This window comes from Rhyacophila brunnea, unplaced genomic scaffold (assembly GCF_057557595.1).
Source record: "Rhyacophila brunnea isolate RB1 unplaced genomic scaffold, BYU_Rbru_1.0 scaffold_6, whole genome shotgun sequence".
NCBI lineage: Eukaryota > Metazoa > Arthropoda > Insecta > Trichoptera > Rhyacophilidae > Rhyacophila > Rhyacophila brunnea.
This window is the reverse complement of record NW_028233276.1, coordinates 19,358,279-19,380,325: the sequence shown is the minus strand read 5'-3', so window position 1 is coordinate 19,380,325 and position 22,047 is coordinate 19,358,279. Positions and strand designations below refer to the sequence as shown.

At 35.4% G+C, this 22,047-nt stretch overlaps 1 protein-coding gene across 2 annotated transcripts in view; it reads right to left on the bottom strand.

The window, feature by feature from the left end:
* Positions 1 to 11,215: 11,215 nt before the first annotated feature.
* The window catches only part of MICU3 (Mitochondrial calcium uptake 3), a 156,903-nt gene continuing 146,071 nt past the window's right edge, over positions 11,216 to 22,047 (bottom strand). The window contains exons 6-11 of one of the 2 annotated variants that reach the window (XM_085956335.1): positions 21,130 to 21,195; positions 19,258 to 19,341; positions 16,807 to 17,098; positions 15,817 to 16,044; positions 15,167 to 15,324; positions 11,216 to 13,572 (exon numbers count right to left, since the gene is read on the bottom strand). In XM_085956335.1, coding sequence (XP_085812461.1) covers positions 13,501 to 13,572; positions 15,167 to 15,324; positions 15,817 to 16,044; positions 16,807 to 17,098; positions 19,258 to 19,341; positions 21,130 to 21,195 — 900 coding nt within the window. In that variant the 3' untranslated portion in view covers positions 11,216 to 13,500. The remainder of the gene's footprint in view (positions 13,573 to 15,166; positions 15,325 to 15,816; positions 16,045 to 16,806; positions 17,099 to 19,257; positions 19,342 to 21,129; positions 21,196 to 22,047) is intronic. The other variant, XM_085956336.1, reaches the window with a different exon arrangement.

Here is a 22,047-nt window from a genome sequence, read left to right as displayed (position 1 = left end):
AGATAAGGTGGATGAACCTAACATGAGAATTAGGTATAACATCTCCTTGCTTTTAGGCTCAGTGCACCGGGCTGAACAGAGAGGTCAACATATTTTGTTCCCCCGCTGTAGAAGTCTGAGTGTCTATCGGTCTCTGGTAAAATGTTTTAAAAGTAGGTTCTTGGCGCCAATTATTACCTCTCTGCAGGATGTCATCTAGGGGGTAATCCTTTAACCAATTTAGAGAGGCGACTGCTGATCGAGTACTGCCTGGTGATTCCTGTACCCCTGAATCAGCGAGTACTGACTTCACCCAATTTCCGATGACTGCTCGAGTCGCAGGTTTTGGGGGGCCTCTTGACGAGATAAATAATGCCGGAATATTACCACCCACTTCTCTCCTCTCATTCGAAACGCAGATAAGTTTTCGTAGCCAAAATACTGGATCGATGTTTTGGCAGCTGGAAGCGCTTAATTTCCATCCAGATTGGCGGTGCCTTGATGTGTCTGTCTAGGAACCAAACACTGGCCATAGAATTATATGGTCGCCATTATCGACTAGGCCATTATCCGCTACACTGAGTAGGGTAAGGTCATGAACCCGTCGTCTCGATGCGAGTAATAATAATATAGCTGTTCTGCGTGAAACTTCTTATAGGTTGTATACTAGTGGTGTTGTTTTCTTGAGGTAGTCCACGATTATTCTTGGATCCCAAATCGGTGGTTTTGTAGGTCTAGTCTTGCGGGTGGATATGGCTTTTAACATATGACGCACTACTATGTTACTGCTGATGTCTTTACTGATCATAGGTTTGCAAAAAGTAGCTATGGCTGACTTATGTACAAGAATAGTGTTATATGAAAGACCTTCCTTATTGTATAAGTGACCCAGGTATCTAGCCACTTCAATCGGCTCGGGGGTATTATAGCTTATCGTGTTGTCCATGCACCATGTCTTCCATTTGTCCCATGCAGGTCTATAAGTCTTCAAAGTGGATGGTCGCCAGCCGGAAGTGAGAAGTGATCTGTCCTCTACCGACCAGCTAGAAACTAACTCTGCCCACCCAAAATTATCCATAACTGGAGTGATAGGTCCCGGACTTGTGGAGGTGGATGGTTTGTCACCGTATTCACTAGAAATGACTCCAAGTGCGGAATCGGGTAGGGGGGTTCCAGTAATCTCTGCTGTAGGTCTGCGCTCCAAAAACACTTCTTCCACCATGGGGCCACTAGTAAATATTTTCCCCTTGCCATGTTCAGGTGTGCAAATACTTGTGGAATTAGATTCGGTGGCGGGAATATCCAGGCTAGTTTGAAGTCCCACTATCGACTGAAGGCATCGTGGAACAGTGCAAGGGCATCGTTCGGATTTCGTGAGACATACGTTGCGACAACATGGGCTGTGTTGGACGCGAACCGGTCTACGTCTGGGAGTCCCCATCTTTGAAATAGGGGAGCTGTAGCCGTCATAACTAGGTGCCATTCTGGGATAATTTTGCTACGTGAGAGATGGTCTGCCACGCAGTTGTATTTTCCTGGAAGGTATTGTGAAGTCAATGATATACTGGCCTGGTTGGCGATTTCCAGGATCTGTCGGCAAATACTTAGTAGGGTTGCAGACTTTGTGCCCCCTTCGTTGTTGATGTAGGCCACCACTGTTTTGTTGTCGGTTTGTAGGAGTAATTCTGATCCCCTGAGCGTTCGCTCCCGGAGTTGTATGGCTGAGAGTACTGCATACAGCTCTTTTCGGTTGGAGTGCCACGTGGATTGGCGTTTTGTACATGTACCTGATAGGTGGAACTCGTCTAACTGCGCTCCCCAGCCTGAATCGGCTGCGTCTGTGGTGAGGAAACGATTGTAGGTTGCCCTGTGAATCTTTCCTGAGGAGCCCACCGCTCGAATCTACCACATGATGTCCTCTCGAGCTTGTGGTGGAATCGATGTTGATTTGTGAGGGTAGCTCCTTGATAATTGAGCGCTCGTACGTTGTAGACGTCGGCAATGCAACCTCCCCTGTGGAGTGACGAAAGTTGCAAAGTTGACTCGCCCGAGGAGGCGTTGGGCCTGCCTGAGCAACCAACTGTCTTTTTAGATCTGCAATTGCAGGTGGTGACGAAGAGATGTGCACTTCTCAGTTGATAGATATTTCCGATTGTTGTGAGTATCCCACGTGATACCCAAGAACTCCCGCTGTTGGCTTGGAATCAGACAAGATTTTTTCTTGTTGATTATCCAGCCTAGTGCCTGCATGAAATCTATCATATAAGTCAGTTGCGACAGAAAAATCTCTCTGGACTGATTTGCCATCAGAAAGTCGTCTAAGTAAGTGACGATTCTCATACCTTTTCTCCGGAGGTGTTCGGCCACCCAGTTTGTTAATGAGGCAAACAGTCTTGGTGCTGCCGACAGTCCGAACGGAAGGCACGTGAAATGAAGGAGTTCTCCTTGGTAAACTAGCCGAAGAAATCGGCGATGTTGTATAGCTATAGGTACATGTAGGTACGCTTGGCTTAGGTCTATTTTTACTAACCAGTCTTCCCTTTGCAGGAATGTTGGGACCTTGAAATGGTGGAACAGTTTGAACGGCCTTGGTTGTAGGAAACCGTTTAGGCGTTTTAGGTTGAAGACGGGTCGTTGACTGTCGTCTTGCTTCCTTACTAGGAACAGGGTTGAGAGGAAGTTCGGAGATGGTTCTGCCAATTCCAATACTCCCGATTTCTTCAGTTCCGTGATTTGTGAAGTGATCTCCGGCGATTGTTGCGTTTGGAAATCCTTCTAGAATTGTATGGAAGGCATTATTAGAGGGGGTTTCTTTATAAACGGAATACGGGTTCCCGTTATTATTTTTAATAATGGTGGTGGTGCACCCTTGGCCTGCCAGATTTCCTGGAAATGCTGGAGGCGTCCCCCTTTGAACGTGGTGAGGGAGACCCGGTCACCTGCGTCTAGGGTAAGTGCCCCTCGCATCACCTCGGTTATCTCTGGGAAAACCTCGGTTGGATGGGCGTGGACCACTCGGCAAGCCACCCCTAACCTGGTCTGGTATCCTCCTCGTGTATCCCTGCCTCCGAAAGGTGTCCTTATGTCCACCTGACGAAGTGCTAGGTTGACTCTCCCTACCCTGGTCAACCACTTTGGTGGTCTGATCGAAGACCTTCTCACGACCCCCACCTCTTTCTAGGAACCCCGCCAGTTTATCTTTATTGAAGATATGTTCGGCGCTAGGTGGGATCTTGTTAAGAGCCTTTCGGGTGAAGGTGTCTTTTATACCGGAGAGGATTTTCTTCCGCCTCGTCTGAACCAACTCTGCCCGTTTTCCACAAAGGATTCGGGTGACGTCTTCAGACACTTTGTTGAGTGCTGAAGAGGGCCCGAACTCCTTTACGATCGTCTCAAAAAGAGCCGTACCGATGGTGTGGTCGCTGACAGAGTCGACCACTCGCTGTAACGCGTCCCGAATACACTCCTTTTGAGCGAGCATCGCATTTTGGAGGCCGGCGATCGTACGCTCCATTAGATGTATCGTTTGCGATGAACGATCGTAGGGGCGTAACTCATCGTTGAGTCCCAACTCAACGAAAGACGGGGCCCCCAAATATTGTTTTTGGGTTTCAGCGTAGCGAACCCCCGCCCAATTATCTGTGTCGAACAGTTGGAGCCTGGTAAGTTCCGCTACCCGAGCTTTGTCTGGCGTCGGAAAAGCAGGCTCCTGAACTATGACGCCTAATACAGGCAACGGAATCCTGTTGGGTTTTTCCGCTGTTTCAGGCCTTGCGGGTGGCCGTAAAAAACTTACCGGAGAGTCGATGTTTACCGTCGGCCTCTGCGGAGTAGGCACCACTGCAGGCAGACCCTGTTGGGTCAAGATTGAAAAAATCTGTGATACCTTGTTATCCAGAGACATTACTGTTGCTCTCAGTTCACCCACTGGATCGCCCAACAGCAATTCCGACTCATTCGAGTCGGTCTCCATCGCTAGTCCCTCTGCGACGTTGCTGGCTTCATTACGCTCCATTATTGCACAAATTTCACAATTTAACTGCACTTAAACGTTTGACAAAAATTTTCGCTTCTGAACAAAGGGAAAAAAATCAACTATGAAGAACCAAAGACAAACCACGCTACGATAGAAGCGTCAGTCCTGCCAGCCGGTAAAACAAGATGAGCAACCAGAGAGATAAGTAATCGAGCAGAAAAGGGGGTAAAAAGGGGCCAGCACAGAAGAACACAAGGCGAAAAATACGATCAACATCTCAAGGGACTTCAGAGTCAATAGCGAATAATATAATTTTTACGCCTTTGTACTATAATCAGCATAGAAAAATATGGCAACACTGAGTCACTGTGTAATCCGTCGTCGAAATTTGATTAGGTACCTACAAAAGATTAGGACATATTATTTATTACGCATGACTAGAGTTGGGTATTTCCCGAGAAAATCTCAATCTCGAGATTTGAGATTTCCAGAAAAGAATTCTCGAGATACCTATCGAGTAATTTAAAAAAAACCTGGAAAAAATCCTAAAATCAGTGTATAAACATACAAATTCCAAAAAAATATGATTTTTTTATTTGAGTAAGAAGACAAACAAATAGAAGTAGGAAAACAAAACTAATTCAAAACATTACTTATTAAAATAGGATTTCAAAAAACACAGACTGTCAATGGCAGCGTCTGTCAATCGCGTACGCTTTTGAGACACAAAATTCCCTGATACCTGATGAAAAGTTGCGCTCATTTTGAGTCGTCGTTGGCTTAATTTTGCTAAATTCCCCGATCAGTCTTTGAACGTTTTGTGTTTTCTGTCCACTTTTTTCAAACACTGTGTAAGACACTTGAACTCAAATCTTTGTTTCAATTAATATTTGACTAGCTGAGCCAGCTGTCGGTCGCCAGTCTCTCTCGCTAGGTCTTGCAGACGGCTTGGCGGTGTTGGATTTTAATATAATTGTGAAGTATTCATAGATGGCGCCATAGTTTTCCCTTCGGGGTGGGTTTTTTATTCACGCCAGACAGTTTAACATTTCGCTGATTTGTCAGTTTTACGATTTGCAAATCGTCATGGCCAATATAAATTTGGGCTCATATGCGTAGTCTATTCAGGAGTCTGGTCTTCACAATATCGTCTTACACCACCTTAGGCTGCTATGCCTAGCAGAACAGCTGGCAATCGCCGATTGCTACCACTGATATTTTAATTTTAATACAATATATGTGTAGGTATGTGCAGTGAAATATGATAAATAATTATACATCTCAATCATTCGAATATTAAGCAATATATTATGTGATTATCATAAACAGCGATCCAATATAACGTGATATTAATCTCCTTCGAGTCCCATTGAGATAATAGAAGAAGGTTAGCAGTGTAAAAAATAAATTTAAACATTATTTTGTTTCATTGTCTATAAAAAATAAATGCTTGCAGCCATAGAATAATATTTAAAAAATCAAAATTTGAATTAAAAATTAACCTTAAACAATAGAGTTTCCCGGTGCGGGGTATTCGTATCGAGATAAATGTTGATAAATAATGATGCAATACATATTATATCTGAGAGGAATGGAACAATTCTGATAAGAATAGGAATTTATAAGACCTAAAGATGTGGAATCAGCTTAAATAGACCTTCATCCAGCAGTGGATTGATACAGGTTGATGACGATAATGACGATATAAATGGGTAGGTATATAAAATCACAAATTAAAAAAAATATAGCAGTTCATATGATCAAGAAGAGTAGAATTTGGTTGGGATAACCTTCATCCAGCAGTGGATTGATCTTGGTTGATGATGATAATGACGATATTATGAATGGGTAAATATAATATCAGCAATTTTGATAAATATAGCAATTCATATGACCGACAGAAATTCAAACAACTTAGAAAGGCCTTCATCCACCGGTGGATTGATTCAGGCTCATGATGATAATGGAAATATAAATAGATGTAATATAATATCACCTATTTTGATAAATACAGCAATTCAAATGACAGAAAGGAGTAGAATCAGGCATGGGAGGCCTTTATCCAGCAGTGGATGGGTTCAGGTCAATGATGATAAGACGATAGAAATAGGTATAATATAGTAGTAGAATCAGGTTGCGGAACCCTTCATCCAGCAGTGGATTGATCCTGGTTGATGATGATGACGATATGAATATGTAGATAAATGTAATATCACCGATTTTGATAAATACAGAAATTCATATGACAGAAAGGAGTAGAATCAGGCTAGGGAGGTCTTTATTAAGCATTGGATTGGTTCAGGTCGATGATGATGACGATAGGAATATGTAGATAAATATAATATCACAGATTTTTATGTATATATACAGAAATTCATATGACAGAAAGGAGTAGAATCAGTCTAGGGAGGTTTTTATTAAGCAGTGGATTGGTTCAGGTCGATGATGATGATGATGACGATATGAATATGTAGATAAATATAATATCACCGATTTTGATAAATACAGAAATTCATATGACAGAAAGGAGTAGAATCAGGCTAGGGAGGTCTTTATTAAGCATTGGATTGGTTCAGGTCGATGATGATGACGATATGAATATGTAGATAAATATAATATCACAGATTTTGATAAATACAGAAAATCATATGACAAAAAGGAGTAGAATCAGACATGGGAGGTCTTTATTAAGCAGTGGTTTGATCCTGGTTGATGATGATGATGATATGAATATGTAGATTAATATAATATCACCGATTTTGATAAATACAGCAATGCATAATATGAATTGCTGTATTTATAAAAATCGGTCATATTATGACAGAAAGGAGTAGAACCGGGCTAGTAGAACCGGACTAGGGAGGCCATTATTCAGCAGTGGATTGGTTCAGGTCGATGATGATAAGAATGATAGAAATAGGTATAATATCATAAATTCGTTAACCCGATAGTAGTAGAATCAGGTTGCGGAACCCTTCATCCAGCAGTGGATTGATCCTGGTTGATGATGATTATGATGACGATATGAATATGTAGATAAATAACATTAGCATTTTTAATAAATATAGTAATTCAATACTGTCAAGAATACAATCAACATAGAGAGGACTTCATCCAGCAGTGGATTTATTGAGGCTCGTCATAATAATGGCATTATATACAGATAGGTAGATAATAATATAATATCACTGATTTTGATAAATATAACAATTCATGTGTAAGTAAGGAGTAGAATAAGGCTGAGGAGGCCTATCCAGCAGTGGATATGTCAAGATTGATGATGATAGGGACGATAAAAATTGGTAGATGTTATACAATATCACACATTTTGATAACTATAACAATTTGTATTAATTTCTTTCATTGTTTGCAATGTCAACTTTGTTAGTTTAATATGACTATATTGTGATCTATGGAAATTAGTAACCTAGGTAATTATTCGATAAAAAAAGAGTGCGTGAACAGCCACAAAGAAGTATTTAAAAAAATCAAATTTGGAATATCACGTCTGTCAGAATATAATTTACGTCTAATAAATATCAATGAATATCACGTCACGCGCCTGTCAGAATATAATTTACGTAGTGAATTGTACCAAGATTATGGTTTTCTCACCGGAAAAAAGTGCGCCAATGCCTACATTACGATATTTGAATAAAAATAATCGATTCCGTTTGTCAATAAAGGATTAGAAGGTCTTAAGCGACGAAGGCGTCATTCTGTTGTGCGTTAAAAGAAATATCGTCGTTGAAACTAGAAAATTGTGTAACTCCAAAAACACTACTTTACAGGAGAGACAAAAAAACATTATGGTTTCCTATACAAATGTATGGTTTTGGAGTGAAATCATCCATGATTTAACAATGATACAATTTTTCTGGAATTACAAAATTTGCAAGACGGATAGATATTATCAACGGCCACTAGATGGCATTCAAAGTGAATTTTCGATTAAAACGGAGTTACACAATTTTCTAGTTTCAACGACGATATGGCGAATCGTATACGGTATATGAGAAAATATCGGATATAAACGTCACGTTTCTGGAAAATCATCGGATATTTCTCAAATTTGGTCAATTCAATCGGTAGCGCACATTTCGAAGTGAAGATGTAAAAATATCAATAAAATGTCGCTTAAATGAGCTGTTGGTGCGTTTTCCAAAATCTCTTAGGATAATAATGAATATAGATAATAAAGAAGTCCCGGGTCTCGAGATCCGGGATTTCCTGAAATGTTAAAAATTTCAATTCTCGAGATTCGGGATGGAAAATCTCGAAAATTTCTCGAGAATTCCCGTCGGGAAATTCTCGAAACCCAACTCTGCGCATGATTCAAATATAATAAAAACGGTAATTTTATCAAATCTTGTCGACTTCTATTTTAACTTTTCAGACAACTCTGGGAGGCAAAAATTCTTTTTTTCATTTCTCATGTTGAATATGGAGTTGGGGATACTCAGGTAATTTATATTTTATCTGCTTTCAAAAGATCATAAATCTTCAATAACGTACCTATCTTGAGATTTTGTGGATAAGCACATTTACGGCTCTACAAATCCGTGCATGCAAGGCCAGCCATAGAAAATGAGTGTGTATACACGCTGTACTTTACACTCACTACACTAGCCCCGGTCGGTTGTTTTGAATAAATCATGGTGCATTCTTAACCAATATACAAGTCTTTATGATATACTTTTAATAGATTTCTAAATAATGACGTTTCTAAGGTTTTATTTTTCATAGAAATTCATGGCCACCATTGTAACACCTCCCAGAATTTAAGGAGTTTTAAAGTCTGCACATAATAAAACAGCATTTTTGCTTTAATGAGATTTAACAATCAAATTAAAATAGTTTACTTTAATAGTATTTTATACTATGATTATACAATGGTGACTGTTTGGGCCATAAATAATATAATATGTAAGTTTAGGCACTAAAAGCACCCTTCTTCTCTTATCTCCGCCATCTAAGATAGCACCGAGTACTTTTTTTAAGACTCCTGTGTGAATGTTAGGTGCAAAGCTTACAGAACGATGGTACAGGCGTTGCAAGTAACACGACCACTAATTAACCAAAATAGAATGTGATCTAATACTACAGAGCCCACGAAATATGACAGGGAGGAAAGGGTATATGGACGGGTCATTTTATGCCACTAGAGGTTTGGTCAAATGGCGAGTGCTACTTGTGCATTGAAAAATGCGACATATACTAATTCTGCACCTCGTCACGCTGCCTCCTGGCTTTGAGATAGGATTTTTTGGCTGAACTATTGTGAAAAGGTCAATTTTAAAAACAGTTTTAACGGAAGTAGACGTAACCGATTAAAAGCGGAGAAGTATTAGCACAGCGGCGCCCGATGAGCTGCAAATTTCCTTGAAAAATAAAACCTTATAGACATATCTTTTTTGAAAATATATTAAAAGTATATTCTCACTCGGCATGCAATACCTACCGCCTAAGTGACAAAAATCATATTGTACAGGAGATAAAAAGGTGTTATTTTTTATATCTGTCAATGAAATATATTGTAAAAAATTAATTCTATAACTAAATAGGTCAAGCATTTGCACATTTGATCTATTTTCATTGCAGAATAATAAAATTACCATATAGATTGTTGTTACTTATGTTACAAAAAAAATTGACACTGGTTTTTCTTATACTGAATAAGAAAATATTATTTAATTGTAAAAATATCAAAAACACAATGGTAACTATAAAAACTATACTGAGTAATTTACAACAATATGAATAAGGTTCTTTTATTTCTCTTTTTTTTCGTTCCCTCATGGCTGAGGATCGTAATCACCGTGAAGTTCAGTTATTTTCTGAACGACGAAGACTCTCCAACCCTCACACTTCTTTGCTTCTCTCATAGGAGAGTAAAGGCTTCCCCCAGAAAGATCCTTCACTTGGTCGCTCTAACGCACCGGTGTTCTTCTTCTGGTTCGCCTTCTCTGGAGGCTACCCAAAACTACCAATCCTTCCAGATTATCTGGTCTAACAATACATCCAAAAAAACTGGAGGATGCATCTTAGACACACTGTTCAGAGCTCTCTCTTTATTTGGCGTCTCCGATTGTGATTTTTTGGTGTGTTCAGGAAATAATTTCAAAGTTATCGATTGCCTTCCACTCTCTTGTTCTCAGGGTGCATGACATGGCATCGTAAAAAAAATATGGAGAACACTTACTAATGTTTACACAATCGAAATTTTCATGACAATTGAGACACCTTGATCCATTTAGTGATAAGACGTGTCAATGTATTTTTCAAAATCTATGTATTATACTTACGCCTTCTTATTTCTGTTTCACATCTGTCTTTTTCAATAATGGTTGACTAGAAAATACAAGCTTTAACAATGTTTTTAGATCTCGAAGTTTATTTATTTTATTTACTATTTATTACCAAATAACATTTATAATAAATATATAAATGATAATTATTGCAAAAATATATATGCAGGTTAATTAAATGTGGTAGCTGATCGAAAAAAAATGATTTGACAGTCAGCAGGTAAAAAATTCTTTAATTCAAGAAGTTAATTGCATTTGGCTCTTAAATCTTTGAAAATGATGGGAGGCTGAATAAATTTTCTTAGGCAGTGACTTATCATCAAGCCAATTTTTGCATAATTTTATTATTTCATTTGGCTGATATAACAATATTCTATGTCAGTTACATTGTGTCCAACGCCACAAGTTGGCTTTATAGAGAGATAAATCGTAGTGTTTTATCTGTGTCATACTTCATATTATTTTACTATGCTTGATTTGCATGGGAAAGGGACCTTGAGCGGCGACGGTTTCAATCAGTGCTGTGTGTATTGTCAGAACATACACGTCATGTCTGCGCCGACACATTCACGGTATCACATACACGGTGTTACAAATTGACTATAAAAACATATGTGGAGATATAGATTTAGAAATCGAATGGCATTAAAACATAAATTTCGGTAAAATGGTAGCTTACGCTTACACGATATTGCATACCGAAAGACGATATCATAGACTTGTATTTTGGCAAAATATTTCATCATGATTCCAAGAGATGGCAATATATATACAATATATTAAATTATTTAAAACAATAGACCGGGGATAGTATGAGTGTTAAGTACGGCGTGTACACAAGCTCATTTTCCAGAACCGGCCTTGCGCGCACGGAATTGTAGAAAGCGCAAACGAGTTTGAAGCACACATCCGGTCGTAGGAAATTCAACCAATAAGTGAAAACCACATCTTTTAAAAAGTTTTTATTCCAAGAAAACAGACATAATAATAAGATAAATAGGATACAATTTAACATTTATCACAATCATTCAAAATCGAATTGAAAATTATGAAAAAACGCATTAGAGCGAGAATAGTATTAGTGTATAATTAATATTTTTGTAAGGAACTGTTATTTTTAACAATAAATACCAAAGCGCAAAGAATAAATAAAAATATGTTACACTCACATACATAATTATTAAATCAATAGTAGTAAAAAATAAAAAAATAGATCAATCGGGAGAATAATTATATTCAACAATTTTCGAATATCACGTTATCAACAGTCGGTTTTAAGTATTAATTAAGAAAAAATAAATAAAAATGTAGGAGAGTTAATGTACAAGGTAGGTATTTTGATTCTAGAGCACCAATTAATCCAATACAGAATTTTTAATTTGTGCATATTAAAAATACTCAACAATATTAATTCAACACTTACAAGACATTTACTACTAAAGAAATTTAAAAAAACAACAATATTACACTCCATACATTGTAGTATTTCAATCCCCTATTAGGGCTTCGTCTATCTTGATTGCATTAAATAATATTTTCTTGTTTTTATAATATTTCCATTAACAATATTGCAAGAATTACACATTATGTATGTAAAATACCGCATATTATATGGCATGTTTTACAAAATGTGTTTGACATGAGGATAAATGCACATACTGTCTAAAGACAAAATTTAATTCTGCGTAACAATTATGTATTTGAACTAAAACGGAAGACAAAATGACAAACATTATTCTTATGCAATATGTAATATAAAATTAACTTTTTAAATTGTAATTATAAATGAAAATATGTACAAAATGAAAATATTTCATACTGAGAGCCAAAAAAAATTAAGCTACTATTAACTATGACAGCAATATTATTAACAAAACAGTCTTTAGAAAACAATGATAATTAAAAATAGTTATTGTGCAACACGATCATTATTTCGAAATATGTGTAAAACACTATAAATTAATATCAATTCATTGCCTAGGAAAAGATAAAAGTCAAACACGCGGCTCTCGTGGTGCAGTGCGCAAGGCGCTGGCCTTCCATCACGGAGTTCTGGGTTCGATTCCCAGTGAGGTCAAAATATATTTACATAATCTAATATGTAAATTCCTCAAGCCTGGGACTTTTACCACTATTATTGGGCTTCACGGCCTGTTGTGGTGTTTAATAAAGAAACAAATAATAATAAAAAAAGACATTGAGTAATTTAAGGCCTAGTCCAGACCAATACACATATACTCACATACCAGTGGCGAAGAAAGGAGGTAGGCTGTTAAGATCCGATATAAATAGTGGACACTAAACTTTGTCAGTCAAACGTATTTATTTTCATTGAACTAAGACGGCAATGTGTAGATAATGTTTGTTAGTTTATATTTATCAAAACAACATTCAACGAGACTACCCGTCGCTACTTTAGAAGAAACAATCAAAAAATCACGTTAATTGCATATGTTTTCCATTCACGAATTGCATTCAGAAAACAATGGTCATTTGTATGAAAATATTTGAAATCTATTTACACGAATGATTGTAAACAGTTTTATACAATTTTTAAAGAGGTTTTATATGTTTATTTGTTTACGGACAGAGGTATGTTGGTTTGGACTAGACATTACAAAGGTGATACTAATATTTTACAAAATTTTGAATAATATAAGAAACATGAATTTTTTTCCTAGATGGGCTTTATGAATGCATGGACATATCGTCATCATATATTACATTGACCAATAAATCTAAGTATGTACATGTAAAGCCCCTAACATGCTTAAAATATGAGAGTATACATATATATTGTTATTAAAATTAGTTTGTAGAAACCAGTGTCATCTTAATATGCTTGTATATTATTGGCAAGAATGTGTAATAGTAAAATTGTTATGTTATAAATCTATTACACAGATTTCTATCAATATTTACAGCAATTCACTATAATATACCTACCTACCTACCTGTTAAAGCATTTTAAAGAATTGTTTTGTCAAACTAATAATATATTTTTATACTTGAGGATTCTTCTCTGAAATATCGAATAGAGAATTAATATTGATAGAATAAAATGCCGTCTGGAATACTAGGCCTTGCATTTTTTTTTTTTTTTGGCATTGTGAAGCAACTAATAATGCCAGTGTCAAAAATGATTATAATAATTTACTAATTCATAGACATTATGTAACTATTTATTAATGGGTAATGAATAAACAGTGGTTGAGATACGAGAAATAGGTGTTCTTCTTAACTGACAGCTTTCATTTCTTGCTTCACGCAGCTCTTGAATGCCTCCCATCCTTCATTTTTGCCAGATGACTGTAAAAAATAAATATTTATAGTAATAATAGGTTAACAATAAAATTGTACGAGCGGTGGTGTACATAATGTATAGGCAATAAAGCACTAACCACCCAATGCATCAAAGAAAAAATCTGCATTCACCAAAATAAAGCCATAGGTATAGGTCTCTCAGCCAGAGTTAGTGCGAACACAGATACGAAAGATTGTGTGTATTGGTGCATTTCTGAGGCAACGGTGATTGCACAACGTCTACGAGAAACAGCCGTTTGTCTTGCTTACATCTACTTATTGCGCTTATAGCGAAAAGAGGACAACATGCGTATACGTTGATGTCGATTTAAAAATTTGAAACATCCTTTTTGTAAACAATGCGTCTGTGTGAGTATTGCTTCGCCTCAGCTCTTGTTAACACATCTATATAATTAGGTACATGATACTAATACTATAGTGGAACAACTTAATTGAACATACATAATTCGAAAACATCTCATGCATATACACACTAGAAAAAATTATTTTGTAGAAAAAAAAATATGACACCTGACGGGACTTGAAAATGTATCTGCTGTGTTTGGGCCGGTATGCTTTTCCAAATTATGTATGTTCCATATATAGAATGTTACATTCTCAAATCTTGTGTCTTATTCGTTGAATAAAAGAAATACTTTTTTGAACAACTTAATCTTGTACAACTATCTGTTTCCAGTACAACAGATTACGGTGAACTGTGATACGGCCAACTGCGTATGTATAATTTACATGTAACCCATAATATGACTAAGGTTCGATAGTTTGGGCAAGATAGATGAAAGAGTGGAAGGTGTGCACACCGAGCAGGAAAAATGATACAGGAATGATGAACAGATCGTCGGTCCCTATTAAAAAAGTCGGATCTGAAATTTTGTCATTCTCGGATTATTACGTAAAAGTTATTTAAACACTTTAAACATTTATACCACAATCACAGTTTTTTTTGTTTGTTTGAAAAATTTCGAGATACTCAAGTTAAAAATGACGGATCTACAGAGAGTGTCCGAATAACAATGTCGGATCTTACCAACCGACATTGTTGGCTGGGCATGGGTGAGCAAGATGCGTCGGATCTGACAGTTGCTGCTATGTCCACAGGACAGACGGATGTTTTTATAAACGTTTAGAAAAGTTTCTATAACCCGTATTTTTATTCATTATGGCAAGCAATAGGTCACAAAGGATATTTGATGAAACATCTTTGATTGCTCGTACTGAAAAATAGCATTTTGCAGATCCGACTTTTTTAATAGGGACCGACGAGATGCAATCTAAACACTATTGGTTTGGTAATAGCGACCACAAACAATAAACGTTGGTAATAGTGCCAATTTTTAAAGCAACTGTTTTGATCACTTTTATGTGATTTGATGTCCACCTCTATAGCAAAAGATTTTCTTTTTCTAAAGATTTCACACTCTGATTTGCCTAACTACCTAGAGGAATATTTGTCCAACGTATTGAATATGTTATAAAGATATTTGAGATACTATTTCAAATATTTGCTAACTTAAAAATATCGCCGTCGAATGACGGTATAATTGGGTATCGTATCGAAAAAAATCATTAATGTAATTACCTTGAAGCCTCTGTGTAGCCGATCTTTCATGATGGCAATGAATTCCTTGTAGCTAAGTAGGCCGTCGCCATCCTCGTCGAAAATGGCAAATACGGTTGAGACTAAATGAAGAGATTGAGTGATTCCTGTGCATATCTTTACCGCACGTTGAAATTCATCTGTAAAAAATCGGAATGTTTAAAGACGTAAGTAAAGGAGTCGGTAGAATTATTGTAGGCTTGCTTTTCACCAATATATTTCCATGTATAATAAATGTATGTACTGATTCGATTGAGGCTTTCAAGGATTGTTCGTGCCTCAGATAACACATTATATAAACCACGACATGACGTGATATACAAATGTAGCCACATATCATATAATAAGATCTTCCGTACAAATTAATAATGATTCAATAAAAAAAAATCAGTTTTTATATTTTACACTAGAATGTTGTGGATGTCAATGTATGTGCTCATTTTTATATCTCGAAGATTCAAAACTACATAAATGTTTAAACATTTCATTGATGGAACCTCGTAATTTGGTAGAATAAAATTGAAAGTTCTATAAATATTTAGATCTTTATAATAATACTAAGTCCGTAAGTAAGTAAGTAAATAAGTGAATATGAAACCATATCATAGATACAATGTGAAGACTAAACTAACCTTTAGAAATTGGCCGATCAGCTAAGGTGTACATTCTCATGGCGATGGTGAAGTCCTCGAGGTTATTTAGAAACTGGCAGAAGACTTTGAATTCTTCAAAAGTAATTCCCTTCTCGTCTTTCACGCGGTCCAGCAATCGGTCTAAGTACATGTCATATTGATCGGTGTCCAAGTAAGTATAACGCAGGAGGATTTTAGCAAAGTCAACTTCGGATATTGTGTCATGACCTGAAATAGATACAAATCATCGGTTTAATGACTCAAGTATGTACTGAGGTAAATTGAAAATTTCTGTTAGCGTTATTAACTATTGTCATTAAAACTCATTTAGTGCCGACACCCCACCCCGACTGGCCATTAGATAAAATTTACAAGATATTTAAATGTGGTAATTAAATATTAATTAACAGGTCAGCAGTGATTGATTTGGTTAGTAATGCACTGGTCCAGCTAGCAATCTATTTTCGATTGAATCTCATTGGATATCTAGATTTTAAGTATTACACACATTTTCCTAATTTCAGAGAGTTGATTATAAAAAACAACAGACTCCAAAGCGCAAACAAGACGATTCTTTTTTCAAAGCAGGATTACCGAAAGCAAGCGTGTCAACATCGAACATTGGCGTCATTTCACAACAGGTATGTCTGGATATATCATCCGAAGATAAATTAACTGGATTTTGTTTGTGTTTTTAGATAATAGACTTTCGGCTTGTCACCCGCATTAGTCCGTTATATCGAGGTTTTATTGTATAATCAAAATGCATTGGTTAATTCTATCGTACAAATTCCTTTTCTTTCGTTTATTTGATTTTATCATTTTATCTATTTATTACCTTCTACTTCCTCACTATCTTTATCCCCAATTAGTCTGGATATGACACTGTTAAGGACTTATTGTAGAATTTGTTATTATTACAGCAAATAGTAGAATTTTTTAAAATCTGCAAAGGAAAGTGCGTAACTGAATATTGAGATGAGAAATTACCTTTAGAAAACTCATGAAACTCCAGTTCCAAAACTTCAGTCTGAAGATTCTCCATAAACTGTCTGAATCCTTCATATTTGAGCTCGTTGGTTCCCTTCTTCCCGAAGAAGTGCACAGTGAGAAGAGTGTCGACATTGTGTCGCCTCTGAAGACCTTGCTCGTCGTCAACATACGCTTCTTGGGGGGATGGTTTCGAAGGGACAGGAGCTTTTGGTGCATCCGATTCTTCCTCCGTCGTTTCCTCGGTTATGCCGCGCTTGCCTTTCCATGCGAAGCTGAATATTTTTTCCATCTGAAATAGTCATTTGCATTAAACGATGGAAATGAAAAGTAAAAAATCAAATTGAGCAAAATTAATTAAACAGAAAAGATATTTAGGTTACATACATTTTGATGCTCATCTATCATTAAAAAATATTTCCAGTTTGAAATAAGAATATAAATAATTACAAGATAAAAAGAACTTTTTATATACAACGTTTTTAAATTTTCAGTTGAATTATTATTGTCAATATGCTCAAACTTGTACTTGATATGAAGTAAATAAAAAACAAACAAACAAATATAGAATACTGAAATGTCATTTTGACATTTCATTTTGATTTCCATAGTAACGCACGTATATATTAATAATGTAGTTGCTAGGACCACCCCCTTAGCAACCAATAATAGTCTTACTTTTTACGGATTTTTCTGAACTTTCCATACAAAACACTGAAAATGAATTCAATTCTGCTTGGCTAGAGATGGCTAAAAGTATTAAAAGAATGCATTGGCATTGTGTTCTGATATATTCTAAAAGTTTCAAATGTCTAGCTAGTCGGGAGGTTAGTTAAAAATCGATTGCAAGATTTGTACTGGACAAACAAGAATACAAACTAATAAAAACGTTGCAAAAGTGGGAATAATCCACGCATTTATTCGTCTGTGACCAAATAAAAATTAATAGGTACAGCCCAAATTTGTGTTTTTGCTAATCGATTTTCAAATGCAAATAACGCGTTAATTACAAAATTAATTAAAAGTGCCGGTAGTCATTGTGTTGTATATTACTAGGTATATTAATATAAGAGAATGATTTGCTGAACATTTTAACTGTTCATATTTATACTGACATTACTGTTAATTATAACTAACTATTACTAGAACTACATTATGATAATGTATATTGATAAAGTTAAGTGACAAAAATGGTGATGTCTTCTTAAAGTTTTCTATACTATTTGATGAAAATATGACAATTTGACATGTTCACATGGAAATGATTTTTCACATCACATACAACAATTTAAGTAACATATTATATAACAGAAAACCATGTACCAGTAAACAATAATTAACAATATTTTGAGTAATTCATTTTGCAGCAGTTGAAGATCCTGGAAAAGCAATGAAATTAACAATAGTACGAAAACAATCTAAAGCTAAGGCACACTTCAAAATAATATTAAACCACACCACAAAAACTAGTTAGAAAGTAAATAATTATTAAAATCACATCACAAAGTTTGTAGTCTATTGAAGTCGGGTGAGTTCTGTGTAAGTTTGTTTATCGTTGATTGCTGTGTAAATCTCTTACATCCATATTAATAAACCTTTTGAAAGTCAACAAACAACATTGCAAGATTTAATAAGACTAGATGCTTGAAAACTGTTATTTAAGTATATTATCTGGCACTCCGCTTGTGTAATTTATTACATTGTGGTCAGGTAAATCATTTTTGCAAAAACGGATTTAGAAGGCATGAAAAGCAAGATGGAATTGAATGAATATTATAATATATCATGCATGTCCAACGCGTCGATTGAGAGATGATTTTGAGAAGATGTGAATTCTTGTGCTTTCAACTGAGGCATTGTCACAAAGGATGCGAAATTGTGTATTTCTTTGTGATATTGCAGGACAAGTGTTGTTGCTTAAGTTGTACCGTCTCAGTGTCCTCAGACAAATATAATACGTTTATTCAAATTTTCATACTGGACAGTTAAGTAGATCACCGCCTACTTGAAGTTGGACACGCCTGTTATATATTATTATTCTAGTATCATAGTAGTAATATTGTTTTACCAATGCATAGATCTGTATGTAATATCCTCACATGATTGTTTATAGTCTGAAAATGAGAAGTATAAATACGTACTTATTCCTGGATACGAGACATACAATAAAGCATTAAACATGGTCAAGTCATACAATGAACGGTGGTTTTTCACTTACTGGAAAGACAAGATAAATAATTAGTGACACAATTGAGACTTTTCACTGGAGGGAGGTATGACAATATTAATGTAATTAAGCTTCAAGCTTGAATAGTCCAGCTGTAGGAATGACAATATTTAATATGGAGAAACGTAACACGGTTTGGTAACACTAAACGGTCATTAAAGTAATGGATTATTTAAAAAAATCAAACTCACACATCTCGCAATGCTTATAGCCACACGACTTACGACTGACCGCGAATGGTGCCTAGACGACAACATGTCTTGCGCCTTCATTTTCACCGGGATGGTTATGCCTACCAGCTGCATGAGCTACCAATTATAAATTCAAAATACAATGAGAAATAAATCAAAATATTGAGGGAAGAACTGCCACGAATCTCTGGGGTGGGCCACTATATTTTAATATCCTGTGAAAGACGGTGGAATTAATTTTATTTATGAATTGGTAATATTTTTTAATATTTACCAATGAACAAAATTTGGTGTGTTTATTTCCAAAATCAGCCAAATCCACATTAAAGTCACATTATTATGATATTATATTTCCATGCATTTTATTTCATTCAAATGCTGATTAAATTAAGCTAAACTGCATGTACATTTTTGGGAAATGTATTAAAAATTACGTGAATTTTGGACATGACAGACTTTGTACATTTGACTTGGCAGTGTTTGAAAATATACTTTATAATAACTGAATGTTGCAGAATAAAACAAGACAATGGGGCAAGAATTTATGAAAATACTGATATTTTAAACATTATTAGAAGATAATATCACAAAATAATATTTGAATTAGTTAAAAAATGTTATTGGACAGTGTTATTTTAGATTCTACAACATAAAACATATTGACAACAAAAATATTAAAAATAATTAATGCAAACAAAATGGTTTTAAATAAAACGGACGAAACACAGAACTCGATAACCGGGTAACTAAGTGAACAAGTCAGCTCTTGGCTTATTCTGAAATAATGTTTCATATTATTTTTAGTCTGTCTGGCAGACAATAAAATTCAGCCAGAGTCCAGATATCAAACCAATTATAATTAATATTGGTCCAATTTTTTTTTAAGCTTTGTATGTTTTTACACAAAAACCTAATTTTTGTTAAACAATATAACTACAGGTAACTCTAAAATGTTACTACAAAATCAAGTTAAAACACTGTTTAATAATAATACACACAGGTGAAATATATATCTTTAAATACGACAGATATGCAAGGACAAACTAAATATTATTGAAATTATCTTAAGAGTAAAATTATTATAACTGAAGGTAGTATGTAAAGCATTGAAATTGATTAGTCATAACTGAATCTTTTCTAAGTAAAAATGTACCTATCTCTACTGTTTGTTCATGAAAACATTTCCAAATTTAGTTGTATTAAATTTTTCTATTACTTTTTAAGGCGGTGTATTGAAAGACTTGCAACCTTCAATGATTATGGGTTGATTAAAGAAACGATGCTTTGAAACTAAGTGTAATTAAACAAAAAAGTACTTACACCATCATTAAAAAATAGATCAACAGATATACCTATAGAGTATAGTATAGCTAATTATTTGAAAAATCAATGGAATGGTAATTTAATAATATATGTTTTCACTACCTACTATGAATCAATTATTCGTGTATCTTCAAGGAAGTAGGTTTGGGGAAACAATGTGCAAATGACAGATGGTAATACAAAGAAATCGTTAGACACTCTTATTTAAACAAAATTACATGGCAGGATCTTGGAAAATTTGAAAAAGCCTATGCATTTTTGTTAGGATATGTTTCACATGTCTTTGAAATTAACCGTAAATTATAAGATGACACAGTGACAATCCGATTTTCATTCATTACATACTTAATATATTAAATTTATGATGTTCTAACATTGCCTTCTTATATAATTATCGTGTATGTCGGAAATTGTACACATAAGAAAAGATTCAATGATGAAAAGGCGTTATCCAAGTGAGATTCTTAATATTACAATTATTTTGTATGATTAATTTTGGAAGAGACAATTGGTAGGTAATGTAGATACGACAAAAATGCACAGGCGTTATGGGGGCAGGATATGTTTGGTCTTCTGACTCACTGCTTGGGCACTCTTCTCGTCCAAATCGTCGCGCGTCTTCACGGAGCCTCCCATCAGGCGAGTGATCTATTTTACAACGCCAACAATAATGTCAACAAAACAAAAATACAACAACAAAAGAGCATGTACATAAAAATAATCGGTCGTCTTGTAAATAATCCAAATGATCTTCGTTTGGGTTCCTGACAACCAATCGCTGCGGTTCATAAACCAATGGTTTATCCATTATGTCGATATCTCCGATGAATAAAATACGCTATAGAAAAAACACCTCAATATGACGTATTTGAACAAAACAATAATGCATTTTCTATAATTTTTATTTTGTAAAAAAACAACACGATTTTTCAATAAAGATAGTTAATTACATTTAACTGAGATCACACATCCCGTAACATCAAGCCGTATCCAAGGCATTTGGAGCTTAAAAATTAATGTAGTCCTGCGTATTATGTATCAGAAAAGTGTTGGGACTGTTCGTGCAATGTACTGAATGTATGTAGAATGAAAAAATAATATTTTAATATAATCATATTGATATAAAGTAATCAGCCTCATCACACACATCTCATCTCTTAAGCGTTGGACTATCACGCCTAGGGTCCCAGGTTCGAATCCTGGGTCTGGCAAGTACACATATTGTTTTTCAATTTGTGTGTGAGTCAGGATATGGACCTAATAGGTTGAGCAAGTGGCTGACATCCATTTCTCGTAAAATTAAAATCTGTTAATACTAACCTCTACTCTGTGGAGGCCCATATGATCGTATTAGGATCGGACATAATCTGCCTCATATAATGAAAAGCACAATCTCACATTATACTTAAAATTGAGTTAAGATTGCGATTGTATGCAGGATACGTTTATCTCATCAAATTACCAAAAATATTTCCAAAGGCACGTTATGCACCTATGCCA